The 19,752-nt window shown below is 41.6% G+C and overlaps 1 protein-coding gene across 1 annotated transcript in view; it reads right to left on the bottom strand.

Moving 5' to 3' along the window:
* Positions 1-19,752, bottom strand: part of FRY (FRY microtubule binding protein) — a 231,492-nt gene that overhangs the window by 57,886 nt on the left and 153,854 nt on the right. The window contains exons 32-40 of the mRNA XM_045566954.1: positions 16,506-16,762; positions 15,873-16,019; positions 14,601-14,769; positions 13,543-13,633; positions 8,284-8,366; positions 4,701-4,851; positions 3,681-3,784; positions 2,766-2,951; positions 770-968 (exon numbers count right to left, since the gene is read on the bottom strand). Of these exons, the coding sequence (XP_045422910.1) occupies positions 770-968; positions 2,766-2,951; positions 3,681-3,784; positions 4,701-4,851; positions 8,284-8,366; positions 13,543-13,633; positions 14,601-14,769; positions 15,873-16,019; positions 16,506-16,762 (1,387 nt within the window). The remainder of the gene's footprint in view (positions 1-769; positions 969-2,765; positions 2,952-3,680; positions 3,785-4,700; positions 4,852-8,283; positions 8,367-13,542; positions 13,634-14,600; positions 14,770-15,872; positions 16,020-16,505; positions 16,763-19,752) is intronic.

Genomic DNA, 19,752 nt, shown 5'->3' on the forward strand with positions numbered 1-19,752 from the left:
ACCTGAGTCATTACTTGTAATAAGAAAATGCTTTTTTTGCATTGTTTGCATTAATTGATAGAAAGAAAAATCATGTAAGATATTACATAACACATACACAGACTAGATTTCCAGGATTTAACTCACTGAGGAAAGAAAGCGTGCCACCAGGTCACAGGTAAGCATGGCCCTCTACAAACACCAGACCTCAGGTCTTAGAAATTCTGAAGCCTTACAAGCTAAATCGTTAATTAGGAGAACCAGAAGACCTGAAAAAACAGGACTGCTTGCAGTTTTTCTTGGTTGTGATTTATTATTAGCTTGATTCCTTTCCTAGAATGCTTCCTGTTGTTTCTGGTTTCTGACTTCCCTTTACAAATGACTCTTTGGACCAGAGGAGCTGACAGTGGTCCCCTTGGCAGCTGCTCCTGGGCCAACTGTGGCTAATACCCTTGGTTTCCAGAGTGATGTTCTTTGCCATATCTCAGAGCTGCAGATCCTGGCGGCTCTAATAGATGATGAAAGTCATGCTCACTGCGGGGCACTACTGTCTCCTGTCTCCATCTGCTGCATCACGAAATCTCCCTGCCCAACAATTGTCGCATCAGTGGGATCTTAGATAACTTCTACCAGTTATCTTTTACACAGATACTAGCAGATGCAAGTTAGAAGAGAAACAGGAATTTGTCAGAACTCCAGGATCACTTTTCCATCTGTGTGGTTTAAAGCACTGGCACTTTTCCAAAAGCCCAACCTGCAAACAGCAGCGTGACACCCAAACCCTAATTACCTAGTCGTCAGAAACTCAATGAGCTTGTTTGCCTTCTCATCTGTTTCAGCAGCTGCGTCCACGTCTTCCACCTCCTGGGTCATCTGCGGGAGGTTCCCACTGCTGCCCCCCAGGCTGATGCTGGACGAGGTGGAACTGGAGCTCAGCCCCGAGTCTGGCACTGGGGACGACTGGTCCTCTCTCAGGAAGTCAAAGCCACCTGGTGGAAGAAGAAGGTCAGGAGGGATGTGCTAGGCAGGGTGCTTGTCAGCATGCTTAATGAGGTCCCGAGGTGCACAGAGATGTGTGCAGTTATTTAAATTTTGGAGAGAAAACACTTGATTTTGGCTATGGCTTTTGGAATCAGTTGCACTAGTGTGTCAACCAGTGTGTATCGTAAATACTATGTTTTTTCACTACATATTTGGTTGACATTCTACATCTGGGTATGCCTTGGGTTTGAAAATGTATACATGCGACCATCCCTTTTCTCCCACTTAATCATCATAAAAAGTACCTAGTCCTGGTGTGTCTGACGGTAATTTGAATTAGAAGTGAGGCGCCCTGGGTTTGAATAGCATCTCTGTGACTTATACTGTAAACTCATGGAGTTTATATAATTCTCTGTCTCTCATTTTCGTATTATAATAAGGTGAAGACAATACTTTCTATCACACAGGTTTTTAGTGTGGATTTGAAAGCAACTATCATTGAAACCAGATGCTCAATAAATATTTACAAAAAGGGGACATTTCCTGTACTCTTTGTACATCTATTCCCTGTGTGCTATGAATGATCACTCTAGCTAGCTATTGTTTGTCTTGCCTAAGGACATCATGTGCATTTTGGGGTGTGAGGTAAATCTCCACTCTAAATCATTTTATACCACATCAGTGGTATAATGAATGCAAAACTAAGGCACTCAGAGTTACACAACTTAACATACATTACAATTTTCTCAGCCTAAGTCCACATACATAATGGAATACATCCTTATTCTCAGGATTTAGAATAGCCAGAACTTTTCAGTTTAATTTAGCATCTACAGTGAAGAGAGTTCTGTGTCTCAAAGAGGCTATTGATAGGTTATTTTCAATTAAGTGTAGCTTGGTTCAAAGTAAAGAGCCTAAACTGAGGCTAGCAGGCCTTAGATCTCAGAGTTAATGATAACTTCATATTTGTTTTCCAAAAAATATGTTAATATCTGTTAGAAGTGAAGACAGTGCTGGGTACAAGTGATAAATAAAAGGTACATCCTTTTCAAAGTCATGAAGAAGGCACCCAGTAACGCTGAAATGCCATACCATATCCAGTGCCAATATAATGTATAAAATAATTTAAAAGGTAATCCCTGAACTCTGTTGGTAATCTTCATCATAATTTTAAGATATTTTAATGTTCTTGTCCTAAATGAAAACCACTGATCACCCCTTTGGAGAAAGTTTTCATAAACAGCTCGATACAGCAGAATAATTTCTTTGATTTAGCTAATGCCTTCCGTTCCCATTTCTAAGAAGAAATTTTTGGTTTCAAAACAGAAATGACTTTTAATAGGCTCTCATTAATGGTGCCATCTAGGAAAAAGTCAGTCATTCAATAAAATGAAAATTCCTTCAGGGGCAGTAGAAAGTGCACAGCTGACACCTTGGCACCCTGGCCAGGACCTGCACTCAGACACTGGAGATGGCCACTGTTTTGTGTATTACCTTTTGGTGTTCTGGACTTCTACCTTTTGGCCTATGGAAATTAAATTTTTCATGTATCAGTAGGAACATATTCGATGGGAACAGCAATCATAATAACCAGGAAAAATATTTTAAAATAATAATAAGGAAGGCTTTTGAGAGGCAAGTTCACATGAAGTGAAATGGTGCATATTTATTGTGCTGTTAACTGATCACTCGGAAGGTTGGAGGTAATATTAATAGCATGAGAGAAGTTAACTCAGGCTCCATGGGCCTTCAGTTATCTTTCCAGTTGTGACTGTCTCAGGCTCTCTGCCACTCCTTCTCGTTACCTGTGTAGAGGTACTCAGGTTGGTAAGCTGGCTGGACGGTTAGAGTCTTAGCTTCACCCATTTCTCGAGTCTGCAGAAGCACAGAAGCGATGGAATGAAAATTGCTGTTGCAAGAGAGGGCAATCAAGAGGTGAAGAAGCAATTTTTTGCTGTGTTCAAAGACTTCAGGCCGGTAATGGTCCAAACCTGGAACAAAACGGTGGAATCTCTTAGTATAAACAAACGTTAAGCTCGTTTAGATTCCAGGGATAGTAAAGATTCCAGGATACCCAGGAGGAACATGTTAAAAGAATGTTTAGTTTTCTTTGTTATTGTTTGTGTTACCAATAGAAAGAAGTTGGGCTTAGGAAAAATAAAATGCTTTATTTCTTAAGTGAAATGTTCTCATAAAATGCTGATAGATGGACTTCTCTTGACCTCTCTGTAGCATCTGACGTGGTTAGCATTCCTCCTTCCCTGCATATCCCTGTTACTGAAGGATTCTAATTTTATTCATCTCTAAGTGAACTTTTCAGTCTTCTCTTCCCATTTTTGCTCTACAAAGGTTGGTGCTTGGCCCACTCTGTTCTGTTTTCTTTCTCTTTTTGTCCCAACCATGTCTTATGTCTTTAAATTTATCCTCTCAGCCAAAGACCCTCAAAAAGGCCCAACTTATTTTGGATATCTTCATAGATGTATTAATAGCATTAGTGGGGTACCACCATATTTACATCCTAGACATGGGACAATTTCAAATAATGACCGATCAACTGAAATTTTTAGAACAGATGCCACAAAAGGGTAATGAAAAACAGAGGAGACCAAATATTTGGGAAATGAGACAAGCAGGATGTCAATGTCTAAGGAAATCTCTGTGGATTACCTCTGCATGTTTTTAACCCTCTTGGTTGGAACTCTTCTTAGATCCAGTCTTACCTAAGAAGACAGCATGAAGTAGTAACGGCAGATGAAGCGCCCAGTCTTCTCTTACACTGTGATCCACCACCATCTCAGTCATAAAAATGACAGCAATATTGCACCTGATCGAAGAAATGATGAAGTTAATGCAACTTCTGAAGAGGATGGAAATACACTGATAGATCATTAAGTCACAATTAAATGCAACTCTTAAGTCTTTTTGAAGAATTATGTAAGACTCTTATTCCAGGGAAATGGAGTTTAACTTCTGACATAGCCTAGAGCTCCACAACCAGAAAAAACATTGGTTGAGCTAATCACCTAATGGAGAGTCTTTTAGTCACTAGGGAATAAGAGCTGAGGGAAGAAGAGAAGTTGAAGACAAGGTCCCTGTTTTTCAGGTTGGTTGCAGTCTGAAAAGTGTCACGGAATGCATATCCATAGCAAGATTATATCAAGGAGAAATTCAAAGGACCACAGGGCAGCTCTGCACATTGGTTAAGGTTTGGCCAAGCTCTGCTAATATGCTGGGAGCCGGCAGTCAAGTCAGGCATGGTCCCACTGATTAATTAATTAATTAATTAATTAAGACAGAGTCTCGCTTTGTTGCCCAGGCTAGAGTGAGTGCCGTGGCATCAGCCTAGCTCACAGCAACCTCAGACTCCTCGGCTTAAGCGATCCTACTGCCTCAGCCTCCCAAGTAGCTGGGACTACAGGCATGCGCCACTATGCCCGGCTAATTTTTTTCTATATAGATTTTTAGTTGGGCAGATAATTTCTTTCTATTTTTTTAGTAGAGACGGGGTCTTGCTCTTGCTGAGGCTGGTCTCGAACTCCTGACCTCGAGCAATCCACCCGCCTCGGCCTCCCAGAGTGCTAAGATTACAGGCGTGAACCACCACGCCCGGCCAAGGTCCTACTGATTTAAAAGGTCATTTTCATTTAGAGGGACCTAGAATAGGTTTTCTTCTTCTTATAGGTAAAAAAGTCCAGTCGAAGCTAAGGGGTCATTTTCCCCTCCCCGTACACACTGCTCACCTGTGGAGTGGCCCCCGGGGAGTGATGGTCTCTGGGAGATAGTCAACCAGGGGGGCCCAGCATCCTCCGGTGCAAGGCATTGGTAAGGGCTGCGGCTGCTTGGTCTCTGTGATAGTCAGCAACCAGCCCGTGTAGGGAGAAATTGGATCATCTGCAGGGTGAGAAAGGCAAGTGTGCTGTATTTTTAGGGAGAGGATATTTTTGTTTTCCCTACTTGGTATTTTTAGAGAGAATCTTAAAATGTGTGCTTGTAAAAATAACTTTCCAACCATTTCATTTGGTGAGTATGAATTACATGATCAAGTGGGTTAGAATTACTTGTTTAGGTAATTACTTGATTAGTTATTACTTGCTGACTAATTTATAGTTATTCATTATAAAGCAAAGGAAAATATAGACACACACAAAGAAAAACATTAAATCATGGGAATTCCCATCACTATGAAAACTTGCTCTTCCTTCAGTCTTCCCAATATCAAGAAAGCACAATTCCATACACCCAGTTTGCTCAGGACAAGGGCCTTCGGGTCATCCCGGACTTCCCAGTCACATCGCACATCTGACTCAAAAGCATGATGATGATGGTGACAGTAATGACATTAGGAACTAGCACAGAGTGCTTATGCAATGCAGGCATTGTTCTATGCATCTCACATTTTAATGGCCCAATGATGGGTACCTATTTTTATCCCTATTTTGTAGAGAGGAAAGTGAGGTTTAGTAACTTGCCATCATCAACACATTCAGTGAGCTCTGCCTCCAAAACATCTCTAGAATCTGACCACCCTTCCCCATGTCCATCACTACCCCCAAGCCTAAGCCTCCACTCCGTCTCACCTGGGCTACTAAGAGAAGCCCTTACTGTCTCGCTGCTTCCATCCTTGCCCCTGTGCAGTCTACGTTCCACGGGGCAGCCAGGGCAATTCTTTTAAAACAAGTTCAGTCGTGTGTCTTTCTCTGCTCAACACTCTCCAGTGGCTCCCCACAAATCCACTCCGTGGCCTTTGAGGCCTTACAAGGTCTTCCCCCTGTTCCCCTCCTGGCTTATCCCCTGTGACCAGCCCCTTGCTCACTCCACCCCAGTCATGCTGGCTTCCTTGTGGTCCTGTGATCAGGCTGGGCCCATCCAGCCTCAGGGCCCTCACGTCTGCCATTCCCTAGGGCTGGGATGCTCTTCTCAGACAGCTGCATGGCTCATTCCTTTGTTTCATTCACGTCTCCACTTAAATATCACTTTATCACAGCAGCCTTCCTGGACCACTCTATTTAAATCCACCCCACCCAATCACTTCTTACCCCTCACCCTGCTCTAGTCCCTCTCAGTCCCCCAAACCTCTGTGCACAGGTCACTGATTCAGCAGCTCTGCCTGCCTCCCCACCTCTAGTGTAAGTTCCAGGAGGGTGAGGACTTTCTCCATTTGGGTCACTGTTGTTTTCCTACTACCTACAACAGCTCCTGGCATGTAGTAGGGGATCAATACACATTTGTTGAGTGAATGAACTTCATAACAATATCTTTAAAGTAAGCACAGTGACACATTTCATGGAGTTATCTCTTATCATGCTGTCAATACAGGCCAGCACATTCCAGACAAAAGTAATTCCCCTGGGGACACATGATATGACCCAGGCATGTGGCTTCAGACAAGTGGACTTAATATTGGGATAGAAGGATGTATTATATTGTCTTTAGGCAATTTTCCCCAGATATAGTTTCTCTTGGTTGCACTTCTGAAAGGTAGTGAAAGGTTGTTGATGTGATGCTGCTGGTCCCGTGTAGAACACTGGCCCTACCAGTCAGCAGAGTGGGTGGAAGGGATGCTTTCTTGTTGCGACAACTGAGGCTTCGAACAAGGACAGGCACTAGGACCAAGAGCACCCCACTTCTCCTGGGACGTGAGCTCTGGGAGTTTTGGCTAGTAAGGTCAGGATGTCACTCAGAAACAGTGACTGTTGGCTCTTTCTAATACAGCGATAAATGAGCAACTGGCACCCTAGAATTCTATGACATGAAGCTTGGCCACAGTAACTTGAGCCTGGAAATAATTTAAAGCAGGTGCACTAGTAACTCATCTCACTTCTAACTCTTAGTAAATCACCTACAGAATGACTTATTTTCAGCAAATTAACTGTTGGCATAACATCCAGTATAAATTAGTTGCAAAATGTACCTCTAAGTAATTACCTACTCTTCGACAAAACTTGAAAGAGGAGTAAAAAAGGGAGACTATTGAAGAATTTAAAACAAGAAACAACTTGTGAGTCTTATGTTAGGAAAGGATATACTATTCTTTGTTTCAATGATGTTCTCAGATTATATCCAATCAGCAAAAACATGCTGAGGAGAATTAAGGTGGCCTAAAATTCAATTTTTCTGTACTCAAATTTTGGGTTACCAAATATTGCCATAGTAACTTTTCTTGAACCAACAACTCTCCATTTCTCAGGTACTGTTTTCCTCATCTCTAAAATCTTGTTCCTTCTAGAACTAGTGGTCTGTGGTCCTGAGATTGACTGTTCAGTGTTTGGATAGTGTAGTCCTCTGCTGAGACACAAAGGAAGGAAAATACAAACAGCTTTATTTTTACCTCCTATTGACAGTTCTAGGAAAGTCTTATAGGGACATAGCTGAAACCTAAGCTAGAGCATGACAATTACATATGGGTTTCAGATACTCCTTCCATTGGTTTTTGAATGGAGAAGACCTGCCTGTTTGTGCATTCAGAAGTACAGCAAAAGTAGCTGAAATGTGGCATCGTTATAACCACCTAGCTCTTACCTGAATCTGCACATTTCCTACGAAAACAAAACAATTCAAAACAACAACTACAAAGACCTATACACTGACTTACAAAAGGAACTTAACTCATGACCTATCACTATATTTACAATTTCTGTCAAAATAGAAAAATACATCCCACAAGATAGTTTACTGATTTCCTTAGCATATTTAAGGAAATGTCACCGGGAACATTCTTTGGTTCCAGAATTCCTATAACTCATGACCATATCTCATAACTCATACTCCATATCTACTCAGTATCTACAGAAGCTGTCCAGGGCTCAAACAAAATCAATGAATGTATTGACCTTTTTGGTTTTCCCAACTGCCAAAAGAAACTCCTGTAACAAAGCTATCTCCCAGCTGAGCAAGGTTTTCACTACTGAGACTACGCTGCTGAGAGATTCAGTGTGAAAACAGATTGTCTCGAGTGAAAAGAATCACAAAGCTTCAAGGCTAAACCCACTCCCAAGGTAGACTGAAAAACTGAACTGCACCATTTGTTTTCTAATGGGCCAATGTCTTACTAGCCTTTTCCCAACTGCCTCACCAATGAAAAATGCCAAGAATGTAAAAGCATGGCATTGGGTAGTAATTTGAATTTTTATAATTTTGATTTATCCATCACTTGGCTTTTAAAAAAAACTTTTAAGATGCTGACTCTGTGCTTGTTGGATTAAATGATTACTTAACATTTATAAGCCCTTTTTAGTAATTAGACCAAGAATACTCAAAATACTCATTTTCCATTCTTTGACCATTTGCATCCCACCTGAAAGCCACCAGCCTGTTGGTACTTACTTTTATCCTCATCATACGATCCTCCAGAGCTATTGCTGTATCTTGACTCGAGGCGAGTGTGGGCTCTGATGACATTACTAAACCTTCAAATACAAGAACAACAGTTGTGAAATATTGACGTGTGTATGTATGTGCTGTTACTCATGGACGGATACTATTAAATAGCAGCTTATTTTTCGGCTGCTACTTCCAATAATGTTTTCCTTAAAGGAATCCTGGAAAAATTATACCCCAAATACTCCTTTTTTTTCTTGAGAGGGCCAGTGGTCACTCCTGCTCAAAAACAAAGGTTCAAACCTCGAAAAGATAAAAATTTTAAGGCTAATGTTTCAATTGAACTGGAAAATGGTACCATTTGCTTTGGAAAGAACATGAGCATGATATGGAATAATATGATTGCCTTATTCACATAGCCTGGCCCACAGTGGGTGGTCAGTAAACACTTCCTGGCTGATTGAACAAGTGAAAGTAGACAGAATTGGAAATACACAAAAATAGTTTCTTAGTTAATCTTGGACTTTACCCAGCTTTAAAGTGTCCCTTAAAATAGCCTGAGAGTGTTCAGGAGAAGGTAGTGTTTGGGGTACAGCATGGACCAGAGGAAATCTTTCCGTTGGTCTCTCCCGTGGCTTGTTAAGAAGTAATCAAAAAAGAAAGAAAAAAAATTGAAGTATAGCAACTTCGTGTACATTATCCTATTTCGATTTTGCTCTCTCATCTTTGAGTTAAGCATTATTTTCTTTACGATGATGAAACTGAGGATAAGCAAGCTTGAACAGCTTGTCCAGTGTCAACCACAGCGAGGTGGCAGTGCAGGCTGCTTTCTGTGCCACGTGGTCTCCCAGCGTGGGACACGGGGCTCTAAGACTGAGGTCTCACACAACTAGCTCTGTGACCTTGGCCAAGGCTTTTACCTCCTTGGAGAACTTGTTTCCACAACTGCAAAAAGAGAATAACAATAACAATTCACCTTTTATCTTATTGGGGTTGTTTTGGGGATTCAAAGAAATGGTGTGACAGTGTTTCTAAAACTGCAAGACACTATCCAACTATAAGGCATTAATTATTATGCTTCTACTGGATTTCTAGAAAGCCTTGTCTCAGGCACCGAAGGCTTTCAAATCATAGCATATTTATCATCCAAAGACCTATAAGGTAGAAGAAGGGTGTGGTTCAGGGGCAAAATCACATGTTTATATTTATATTATATAAAATGATATATGGTAGGTTTTATCTACTCAACATATATACAGCTAGCAAAGAACTAAGGGTATCTAGAAATATCTGGAAAATTTAAGCCCAAAGAGGTGTGTATCCCTACATCACCAGTTGGGTGTTCTGACTTAATTCATAACAGTTCAACACTCTATTTCCCTCTGGAACACTGGGAGATGCAGGGCTATAGCTGTCCTCACCCATGTATAGAGAATAATGTTTCGGGAAAAAGTACTGGATGTGCCATTAAGATGCCCACCTTGTCCCAGGTATATAACCTCAGAATTTGGCATCAGTGATTTGGATTTGCTGAATTATAGAAATGTAACAGACTATACTAACTTTGGTTTTATTCACTTAGATATTTGCAACAGCTTTTTCCCCCCTTCCTGATACAACCATTTTTTCTGCTGTGACTTCAAACATTCTGCACTGTCACATCTTTGGGGCTATTACTTTGTGAATCTATAAAAACAGAATATCTAGGATGTCTGCGTAGTTCTGTACGAATCAGGCCATGCACCAGTCTAAATCAGACTGATACTTAGGAAATTAGAAAAATGACAAATCTATTACCTTCTGAAGAAATTCTTTAATCCTATTGATGCTGATGCATCATTCAGCAAGGAACAGAAGCAGGTGATGAAAGAAGGCCTCATCTGGAGATTTCCATCAGGCGGAGAGCCCCGTGGCGTCCCTAGCTACAGATGAACTGTGGTGTATACCGGGTTTTAAATTGTGCTCGGAGGGCCCGGGCAGGGAAGAATGATAGAATGGATGGCAATTTTTCTCTTTTCCTTTTTGAGATAGATCTAAAGGGGTGTCAGGTAGAATTTTTAGGGCTGAATGAAGGGGAGGAACAAGCCCCTTCTAGACTGTTCCCCTCACGCTGGAGAAAACTGAAACCACAGAGCAGCAGAGCATACATTTGACAAAGAAAAAGTACAGAGCTGACTCCCAAGAGGAAAATCTGTTATTTCCCTTTACTTTGAAGAAACCTATTTTGGGTTTGATCTCTCTAGAGTCTCTGTCTAAGAGTTTTAAGGATTAAGTAGACTGAAGACCCTTTTAACATCAAAGGTACATGTCTTAAGAAACATATAAAAATAGCTCTAGTAAGAGAAAAACTAGAAGGATAAGCTGTTTCCCTAAGTTTTATCCTGCAGATTTAGCTTAAATTAATACTTAGGCCACTGTATTGATAGTATGTTAATATACACTAATGTATGTTAATACTCTCAACTCAGAGATTATCTAATCTCTACTTCTGTTTCAAACACAGATCATCAAAAATTTATCCAGCTTCAAAGTTTTTTGCTTTAGCTCCCTTTGAAAAATCATTTTGTGGGACTATAAATTTATAATAGGCTTTTACTAAGGGTTGATATATTAAAAATACTTATGAAGGTCATTTCTGCCTATTTTAAAAATTGCTTTAAACTGCCATTTTAATAAAAATCTATGTTCATTTTGTTGTCTAATAAAATGAACATAATGAATCTTTCTGAGAGTTTAGGGTGCTTTGTATTAGTAATTTCTGATGAATATTTTATTTTTTTAAAAAAAATACAGCGCAAGTTACAAAATTCACTATATTTTTCTTTTTTTACTTTGGCTATGGAGGCCTCAGAGTTAGGTTAATGATAAGTTGTAGTTTTCCTCAGTTAGGACTTTTGACACAATTATCTCACCCTCCTCGTAGTTCAACTTGTGTTCTTACCCTCACTTTACTGATCTTTTACTATAAGCTATGTGGTTTGTTTGTTCTTTTTGTCAGTAGGAATGGTATTATTAAATATCCCAGAATCACATTAATGAACCATTAATCTAGCTGTAAAGAACATGGTGTCAAGGCTGCTGCTTTGCCCAACTCTATGGCGCTCCCTGGAACCAACAATATGTCCTTGAAGAGGACCCCCAGGAGCCGTGTGACACAGCAGCCCGGGTGGTGTTCCTGAACGACACTGTCTCTGTAGACTCTGCCTACAAGGACTAAAAGGAACAGAGTCAGTCACTGTCTCCTGGGACGGGTTAGTGAGTGGGAGGGACAGGCAGAGGCTGGATGGTGTTCAGATGGCTTATCTACCTCCGGGGCTGTGTAGTTTCTCGCATTTTCATTCACTTATGAACGTTTTTCAATGTCTACTGTGTGCAGCATAGCACGCTAATCACTGAGGATAGAAATGTGTGTAAGAGACATATAGTATCTGTTCTCTAGGAGTTATAATCTAGTGGTTGAGATGAGCATGTGTACAAGTACCTATAAATCAATGTGGCAGGGACTACAAGGGTAGTAAGTAGATTGAAGAGAAAGAAGGAATTTTAGGCTCAGGTCCCAGCCTGCTTTCATGGAAAAGAAAGAATATAGTAGAGAAATAGTGCAGATGGAATATATGATCAATGGATAGTGGTATCCTTTGGGACAGAATATTCATGTATGTACGTTTGTGCATATAGATGAATATGATCAATCAATACATTTATAGGTAGATAGATACGGTCAGTATGAAAGAATCTGATGTGTAATATAAATAGGTAGATAATGGCTTCAGGCTTTTTAGTGGCCAACAGAGATACAGTGACAGAGCAGGAGAGCCAGAGCTAAACAAGAAAACCTCTCTGGAAGGTGCTCTCTGATCACAATTAAAAACTTAGGCGGGACACTCAGAATTCTGGTCCTTAAGAGGCCTTTGTAATGAGATGTTAATATGTGGAAATCTATCATCTTTGTACCTCAGATAAAATTCAGATAGGAAACTCAGACTAAATAAATGATCAAGAATGTTACACTCCAGTCAGAAAGTAAAATATCTTTAGAGGAATGTGAGTCTTACCATGAGGTGGTTTTCCAAAGAAGGTACTAGCAAATATAGATTAAAAAACATGCTAATTTATAACTTTGTACTTTCAATGATGTGTGGAGTATGAAAACCTTTATTCCTTTCCAAGAAAGAAAGAAAGGCCTTTATGAGAGAACCGTGAAGGACAGGGTCTATAATTCATAATCCACGGGGTGGGGCTTCCAGTCCGAGGAAAGCCCCTGCAGATGGGCGTCCACCTGGCGGCCACACAGCAGCCCACAGAGGCAGTGGGGAAGCCGGCAGGTGCCTGAATTAGAGCAGGAGCCTTCAGAATCGCAGAGACAGACGGTCCTACGTCACATAATCTTCCATTTCAGCCCCTGCTGTATTCTAGCGCACCTGATGAAATCCGAGGACACTCAGGGAGAATTTTGAGCTTCCCAGGGCATTTTGGGCTAAATGAATTATTTTCATTATTTGATCCTTTACATTTTCTCTAATATGAATTTGTGAACGTCTCATCCCTGTTACTAATTTCTCAAGTGAAAGGGCTCCCTCATTACCTTTCACTATGAAATGCTCAGCCAGAGGCGTTTCCAACACCACAAGGGTTATCCTGATTTTTATTTTTAAATTTGAATTCTGTTTCTCTCCCAGCTCTTCACAATCAACTATGGGAAATACTGGCACAGATTTTATTCACTTATGAGTAGTTCATAGGCAATGAGAAGGCAGAGATGTGGGTGAGAGAAATATTATTAATACCATTGAAGAGCTAACATAAAGGGAATGGAGACTTCATTTAGCAGAAAAGACAGGGTTCCTGGTTAAACAAGACATGATAAAGCAAAAATAAAATAAGAATAATGACGTTTCACAGAACTTACCTCAAGACATCTACTCTATCCTGAAATTGCTCAACAAGCAGATTTGAACATTTCACATGGCAATTCCCTCCTATTCCAGATGGTCTGTGCCCACTATTAAGCCCTGGGGTGAGTGGGGTTTTGCCAGCAGAATAACACCCCTATTTATCTTTCTCTTCTCTGACTTGGTGAGGGAAGAACTGTTATCTTTAGGGATGTACGGAAGAGAGTCAGAAGGTCAGTCTGTGTTTCTAAAAACAAAGACGGATTTTGGTGTACGTGTATAATTTACGAAACCCCACAAACTGGTATTGATGCCTTTGTATAGACCACTGCTGAAAGTTACACTGGACATTAAGTCAGATTTGTGCACCGACCTTTCATCAGATTCTTTCAATATCTTGCTCTCCTCGGCATCTGGGAAATTGTCCTGGCCAGCAACCACAGTGTTGCTGCTGGAGGTGGTTCCTGTAGATAGGATTAGAAGAAAAACATTCGAAAAAACATGTACACAGAAGCATCGAGCTCAAGTCTCAAGTGATTCCAGGAAAGGATTTCCCATAAAATCTCATGTTTGAAAGATTCCTTACCTCTTCTGTACAATCTCAGACATTCTAAACAAACTTCCAAGCCTACACCACTAAAATGGGAGAATCCCGGACATCTGTTATGGTCAAACCAAATTCCTTTACACTCTTGTAAAGCCAGGCTACGACATTCTTGAAACCTTTCCTTCCTGGCCACTTAGGTAACGGGCTTATTTATAGTGGTCGGCTCTGCTGTTGGCTGCTTTAGGATTTTTGGGTCCAGGAGTTATTAAACTAATGCTAGTGAAGCAAGTCCAAGTACTAGAGCTTCTGATTCTGGGGCTAGTGCTTCTCTGTAGGAGCGTTGCTGGGGCAGCAGAGTGTAGGGCAAAAGAGGGGCATGAGAAACTAGCAGAGGAGAGAAATTGGAAGGCAGGTATAATGTTTGGTAAATTGAAGGTGAGCCAGCTTCAAGGAATTTGAGGAGGATGGTATATATTTCATGAAATGGTGCCAACACGCCAATTTATTGAGAGTGACAATGTTGTTGAGGGGTATTTTGGTCAACCCCGGGAAAACATTAGCCCAGGGAATCCCACAAATACAAGAGGGAGGGTCCAGAAATGACATTCCTGAGTGACTCTAGTGTCCTGCCTAGGACTGGCCTGAAGTAAAAAGCTCTGTGACAGAGCAGTATTGGGCCACTGGTATTGGTCATCCTTATAGAATCATTTCATTACTTTGGCAAAGTCCTAAGAGGTTCAGCACTTCTTAAGCCATCTCTTAATCGAATGTCTCCACAGGAATAAGAAGAAGTAGCAAGTGCACACTCATCCTTTCAGGGATCTACATAAAGGAAAACCCAGGGACCCGTGAGCAGACATCAGCCCAGCGGCCCCTCTCCCTACCGGAGGCTGCGGCGGAGGCCTTGCTGCTGGCTGTGAGGCGGTAGAAGGGTGGGTTGTCGCAGTGCTGGACGATGGGGTTCACCGGCTCCGTCTGCTGTAGCTCAAAGAGAAGCTCTTCCATGGTTTGAATGGTGTTATTACGGCACAAGTATATCGCCACCTTTTTAATCTGAGAAGAAAACAAGGGATGTTTTCCAGAGCCCAGTCCACAGAAACGCTAGGCTGATAACCCGCTCATTTAGATAAGTATGTTGTCACCCAGGAGCTACCATCCTGATAGCTGATCTTTGTATATCCTAGGATGAACCGAGTGTTTGGATTAAAATCCACCTCTCTTCACATGCACGTCTGACCAGAGTGTGCTGTGAAAGGCCAGGTTTCTGATGGCAGAGTTTAAAAAAGTTACTTTGGGGGCATGTGGATTCTATTCAAACTGAAAACATGCCATCTCAAGTCTTATCTTCAGGAAGAATTTTATTTATAACAAATCCTGGGAAAAAACTGCTAGTTATTTTTGTTTAAAAAGGAATCCAGTCCCCTGCTATTCTCTTCTCCTCTAGAAATAAATGAGTTTTAACTGTTTTTTGGTTTTAAGTTTTTGAAATAACTCTGGATTAAAGCTCTGAGATATTGTAGGCCTCATAGTCCAGCCTGAGGCCTGTGAACTACAGTGAGGCTTATGTAGCTCGAAACAGCAGGAGGCATAAAGCCTCTCATAAAACAACTAGCACAGAAATGCCATCGCGTTTCTGATGATGCTATCACCTTTAAATACCAACAGTAAATATCCGCCATCTCAGAGGGATTTCTCTCTGCCTAGGTCTCTCTTCTACCACTTGAATTGGAAGACGGAAACCTGGATACTCTGTATTTTTATTCTGTTTTAAGAGCATCAAGATGTAAACATGAAGCATTTTTCTTAGTGATACTATAATGCTTTATCTAGTGTCTCTTACATAACAGGTCTAATGTTTATAGAAGGCAGCTTTTGGTGACCGTTGGAAAAATACCCACCCTCTGTTTTAATAGGTTTCTGTGTCCCAAGGCTCAGAGCAAGGAGATGACAGAGGCATCACTAGCGCATGTATCCTGCGTCTGGGGGGCAGAAGGGAACTTTTATGTAACATTTCGATGAGCTCATGGGAGATTAGCGTGACCAACATAACTGGGCATCTCTATTTTCGGTGGAGCAAAGAGCACATTCTGACTTGCAAATTGCACATGGGAGCCCCAGCTGGAACAATCACTCCTCAAAGTCGGAGAGTCACTTACATAGGGCAGGAGAACTGTGTCACTGCTGACCCCACAGAGGCTGATGAGGAACTGCAAGGTGATCCTTAGGTTGTTGCTCCATTTCTCATTGTTGGCTAGTGCGTTCCACGCGTTTTCCATTTCTGGCCCAGGAACTTCATCTCCGTACTGTAGCAAAGAAAGTAAAAACAGGCCCAGGAGACACGTGAAAAATGTAAGGACATAAAATGTTTGATTATTAGTAGTTCTGAGGGTCATGGCCATCTCAAAATCATAAGAAGAGGTAAACATGGCCATTCATGAGAAAGATGTCATCTTTTAGTAGAGCAATTATAACGCACAAATCAGTCATACATAATACCTATTCATGTGATTTTTTAAAAATTTTAGGTTTTTTTTTAATTGTGGTAAAAGTTTTTTTAATTGTGGTAGAGTTAACCCTCATAACCATTTTTCTGTGTATAGTTCAGTGGTATTAATGTGTATAGTTCAGTTCACAAGGTTGTGCAACCATCACCACCCTTCATCCCCATTCGTGTGATCTTAAATGATAAATGCCATTTTCCCTGGGTTTGCCACACAGGGTTCGATTAATCCAGGGTTGTCTCTGATGACGAAACTTTGCTATTTCAGGCACGTTTCCCCCGAGTTTACCTTGGCTGTCATGTACATGAGGTTATTCAGGACGAGTGATGTGGCTTCCGGAGAGCCCCAGCCATTCCCTTTCAGCCCATGAGCAGCAGTCCCTTCTCCTTCCCGGTCCTTGACTTCGTCCTCCGGGCTGCTGGGGCTGGACCCCGGGAGAAGGAGCCTGCTGTCCACCAGCTCGATGTTGTGCAGCCAGGGCAGCAGGTAGGTGAGCATGATCTGACGCCCGTTGGGGTGCGTTGTGGGGAATCGCTGGCTTACCTCTAAAGAGAAGCATGGTGATGGAGAGCTGGATGTTATTTCATCAAAATAAACTAAAATACAAACAACAACTTGCACATCGAGCAGTGCCTTTCATTTGCAAGCATTTTCAAATAAAGAAGCTTCCCAGGGCCACAAAATCATAAAACCAAGGCTTGACTGCAAGCTTGTCCTCCATGTCTGGGCCCTTTTCAGGAGAGGGGAAAAGCACCGTGGGACAAGCGCAGGTTGGGTAGAAGTGGAGTGAGGTGCAGTCCTCCAGAGTTCAAATCCCCTGCCAGGGGAGGGGTATCTCAGAGTGGGCAAAATAAGGGACTTGCAGTCAGAGGGACATGTGTTTAGGTCCCAGTTCCATCACATACTAGCTGCATGTGACCCTGGGCCAGTTGCTTAACTTCTCTGCTTCTCAGTGTCCTCATCTGTCAAATGGGGCTGATAGGGTCCCACAATGGGCTATTTGTAAAGATAAAGATAACCATATGCTCAGCAGGCTCTTAGAAATTGTGGTTAGAGTTATTCTAACAGTGATTATTATCTCTCCCTAACCTAATGTCTTACACAGTGTATTCCATGAAGCATTTGTTGTTAAAAAGTGAGATGTGGACCTCCCAGAGGAATAAATCTAGTTTATGGGGTCTACTTGAAAACCGCTGAGCAGGAGGAAGGTGTCTGCCAAGTGCTGCGCTTCCCTCTGTGAGATGAGTGAGTCAGAGGGTGAAGCTCTGCGTCCAGCCCGGTCATTTCACCAGAGAGCATTTTGCATTGTGTCACTGCCAGCAGCATTTAATTTTATAATCTGAATAAGCTTTCTACAGATATAGAAGCACAGCTTTATGTATATGCACTAGGCTGTGAAATAATCTCCTATTTCTCATATCTAGAGAAGCAAGTGTTTTATCCTCAGGGAAATCAGAAAGCGTGGTCCATGCAGGTGCCAGCATGGCGTGTAATCTCACTTGGCTCGTGGCTACTAAACAATAGAACAACACTGATGCCAGGAATTGTACCAAGATGAGCCACTGGATTCCTGAAACAGTAGCTGTAATTGATTTGGCTATTTTCCTAAAATTAAAATTATAATTTTTTACTTCGAAGAATATATTTAATGCTGTACTACAATAATCAGAGCTAAGCTATTATGTTTTATATAGGCCAAAAATCTCAAAATTATTTAATTTCAAAGTTTGTGAATGTTATGACCGATGTTATGAACTGCCATGCCACATACTCAGACCCTTATAAAATGAGAACATTCATTTATCCCAACGTACTGGGTATTTTCTAAGTACAAGCCACTGTCCTAGGCACAATGGAGACAGTAAAGACTGACTAATGACACAGTTGCTGCCCCTGAGAAGGAGACTCCAAGACAAATTATGTTGACAAGTAACTCTGGGGCAAGGGAGGGAGCAACAAATGGCACAAGAAAGGCACAGAATGCTTTGGGGGTTCAGTGGAAGAAAATTATTTCTGGTTGCAAAGATTGAGGATAGTTTTACGGTGGAAGAACTATTTAAACTCCACTAGGAAGACTTTGGAGAGGGAAAAATAAAATTCCAATCAGAGGGAGAGCAGCTATTAAAAATACCTATCTTTTAACAATGCTATAAAAATCTACAGACTTTTAGTAGCAATGATCACCTTCTAACATACTACATAATTCGCTAATTTATTATGTTAATTGCGTTTGTCTGTTGGATGCGAGGTCGGGGAGTGTGGGGATGTCTGTCTGATGTATCCCAAGCACTTAGGCAGCTTTTGGACAGTAAAGGTGTTTTTGAAAGGGAAAGAGAAAAAAAACGCTGCAGACATGCAAACAACCCCCTATTCATCCCTCCAGAAACAATTTAAATAAAATGTGAGCAATGTTAGTGGGATGCTCATATGTTTTCGGACTCCTTTGGGAGGGACCTGAATAACTTGTCTGGCTACTTACAAGTAATTAGGTCACCTGAAATTACAGGCAATAAAAATCCCACCACAGGGTTGGTTTATAATAGTAAAGGCAGTAAAAACACGAGTTAGGAATCTATTATAACCTCCTAATTTTTCCACGTTACTTTAAAAAAGTTATTCCTCATAAATCAAAATAGCCAAAAGGTAAAATCTTGACGAAAATGAGGTTGAAGGTGCTTGCAACTCATTATATGAGCATGTGATGTTGTTAAACTTGCTGTTTATCTCCTCTCTCCTGAACTGCGAACCCCTCCCAGCGTACTATTAATATAATAGCTTCTCCCTCTCACCTAATAAACATGCTCCAATCTCACTCAGCCTTAAAAACTCCTCCTCTGACTCTGCAGCCTCCTGGAGCGCCAGCTTCTCTTTTTTCCTTCCTTCTCAGCCAGGCCACTGCAATCTGGCTTCTGCTGCTACCTCCCCATGGAAACTATCAGCAGTTACCAATGAATTGCGAATTCCAGAGGGTCATTTTTAGACCATACCTTCTGGGATCTCTCCACTGCATTGGAAGCTGAGGACTGCCTACTCTTTCCTGCTATTATAAATCCTCTTTTTCCTCTAGGTTTCAATGAAACTATATCCTGGGTATTCTCCCCCTATTCCTTCTCTGCTCCTTTGCTCTTCCGTGGCCCAGGCTACAAAAGTTGGGTGTGTGCATCCTTTCTTTCGCTCTGGGCTCTCTCCATTCCTGATCTCATCTGTGCCCATGGCTCTAACACCTCCTATCCTTCCGTGAGTCTCTGGTGCTGGCCTCCCCTGAGTCCAGACCTGTCTGTACAGAGGGATGTCCAGCAGAGGCCTGCACCCAATATCCCAAGCTGAACTCCAGATCTCTGCCTCATCTGAAACCTTCTCTCCCTGCATTGGATTTCCCTGTATCGGTGAAGGGTTATCACAGTGACCTCCCAGATATCACAGCAGGCACTCTCTCCTGTGCACTTGCCCGGCAGCTTTTGACTCAGTCTCTTCTCCACTCTCACTGGGTTATCTTGGATCAGGCCCTTATCATTCATCATTTCCTCCTTGGACT

Source organism: Lemur catta, chromosome 13 (assembly GCF_020740605.2).
Source record: "Lemur catta isolate mLemCat1 chromosome 13, mLemCat1.pri, whole genome shotgun sequence".
NCBI classification, from domain to species: domain Eukaryota; kingdom Metazoa; phylum Chordata; class Mammalia; order Primates; family Lemuridae; genus Lemur; species Lemur catta.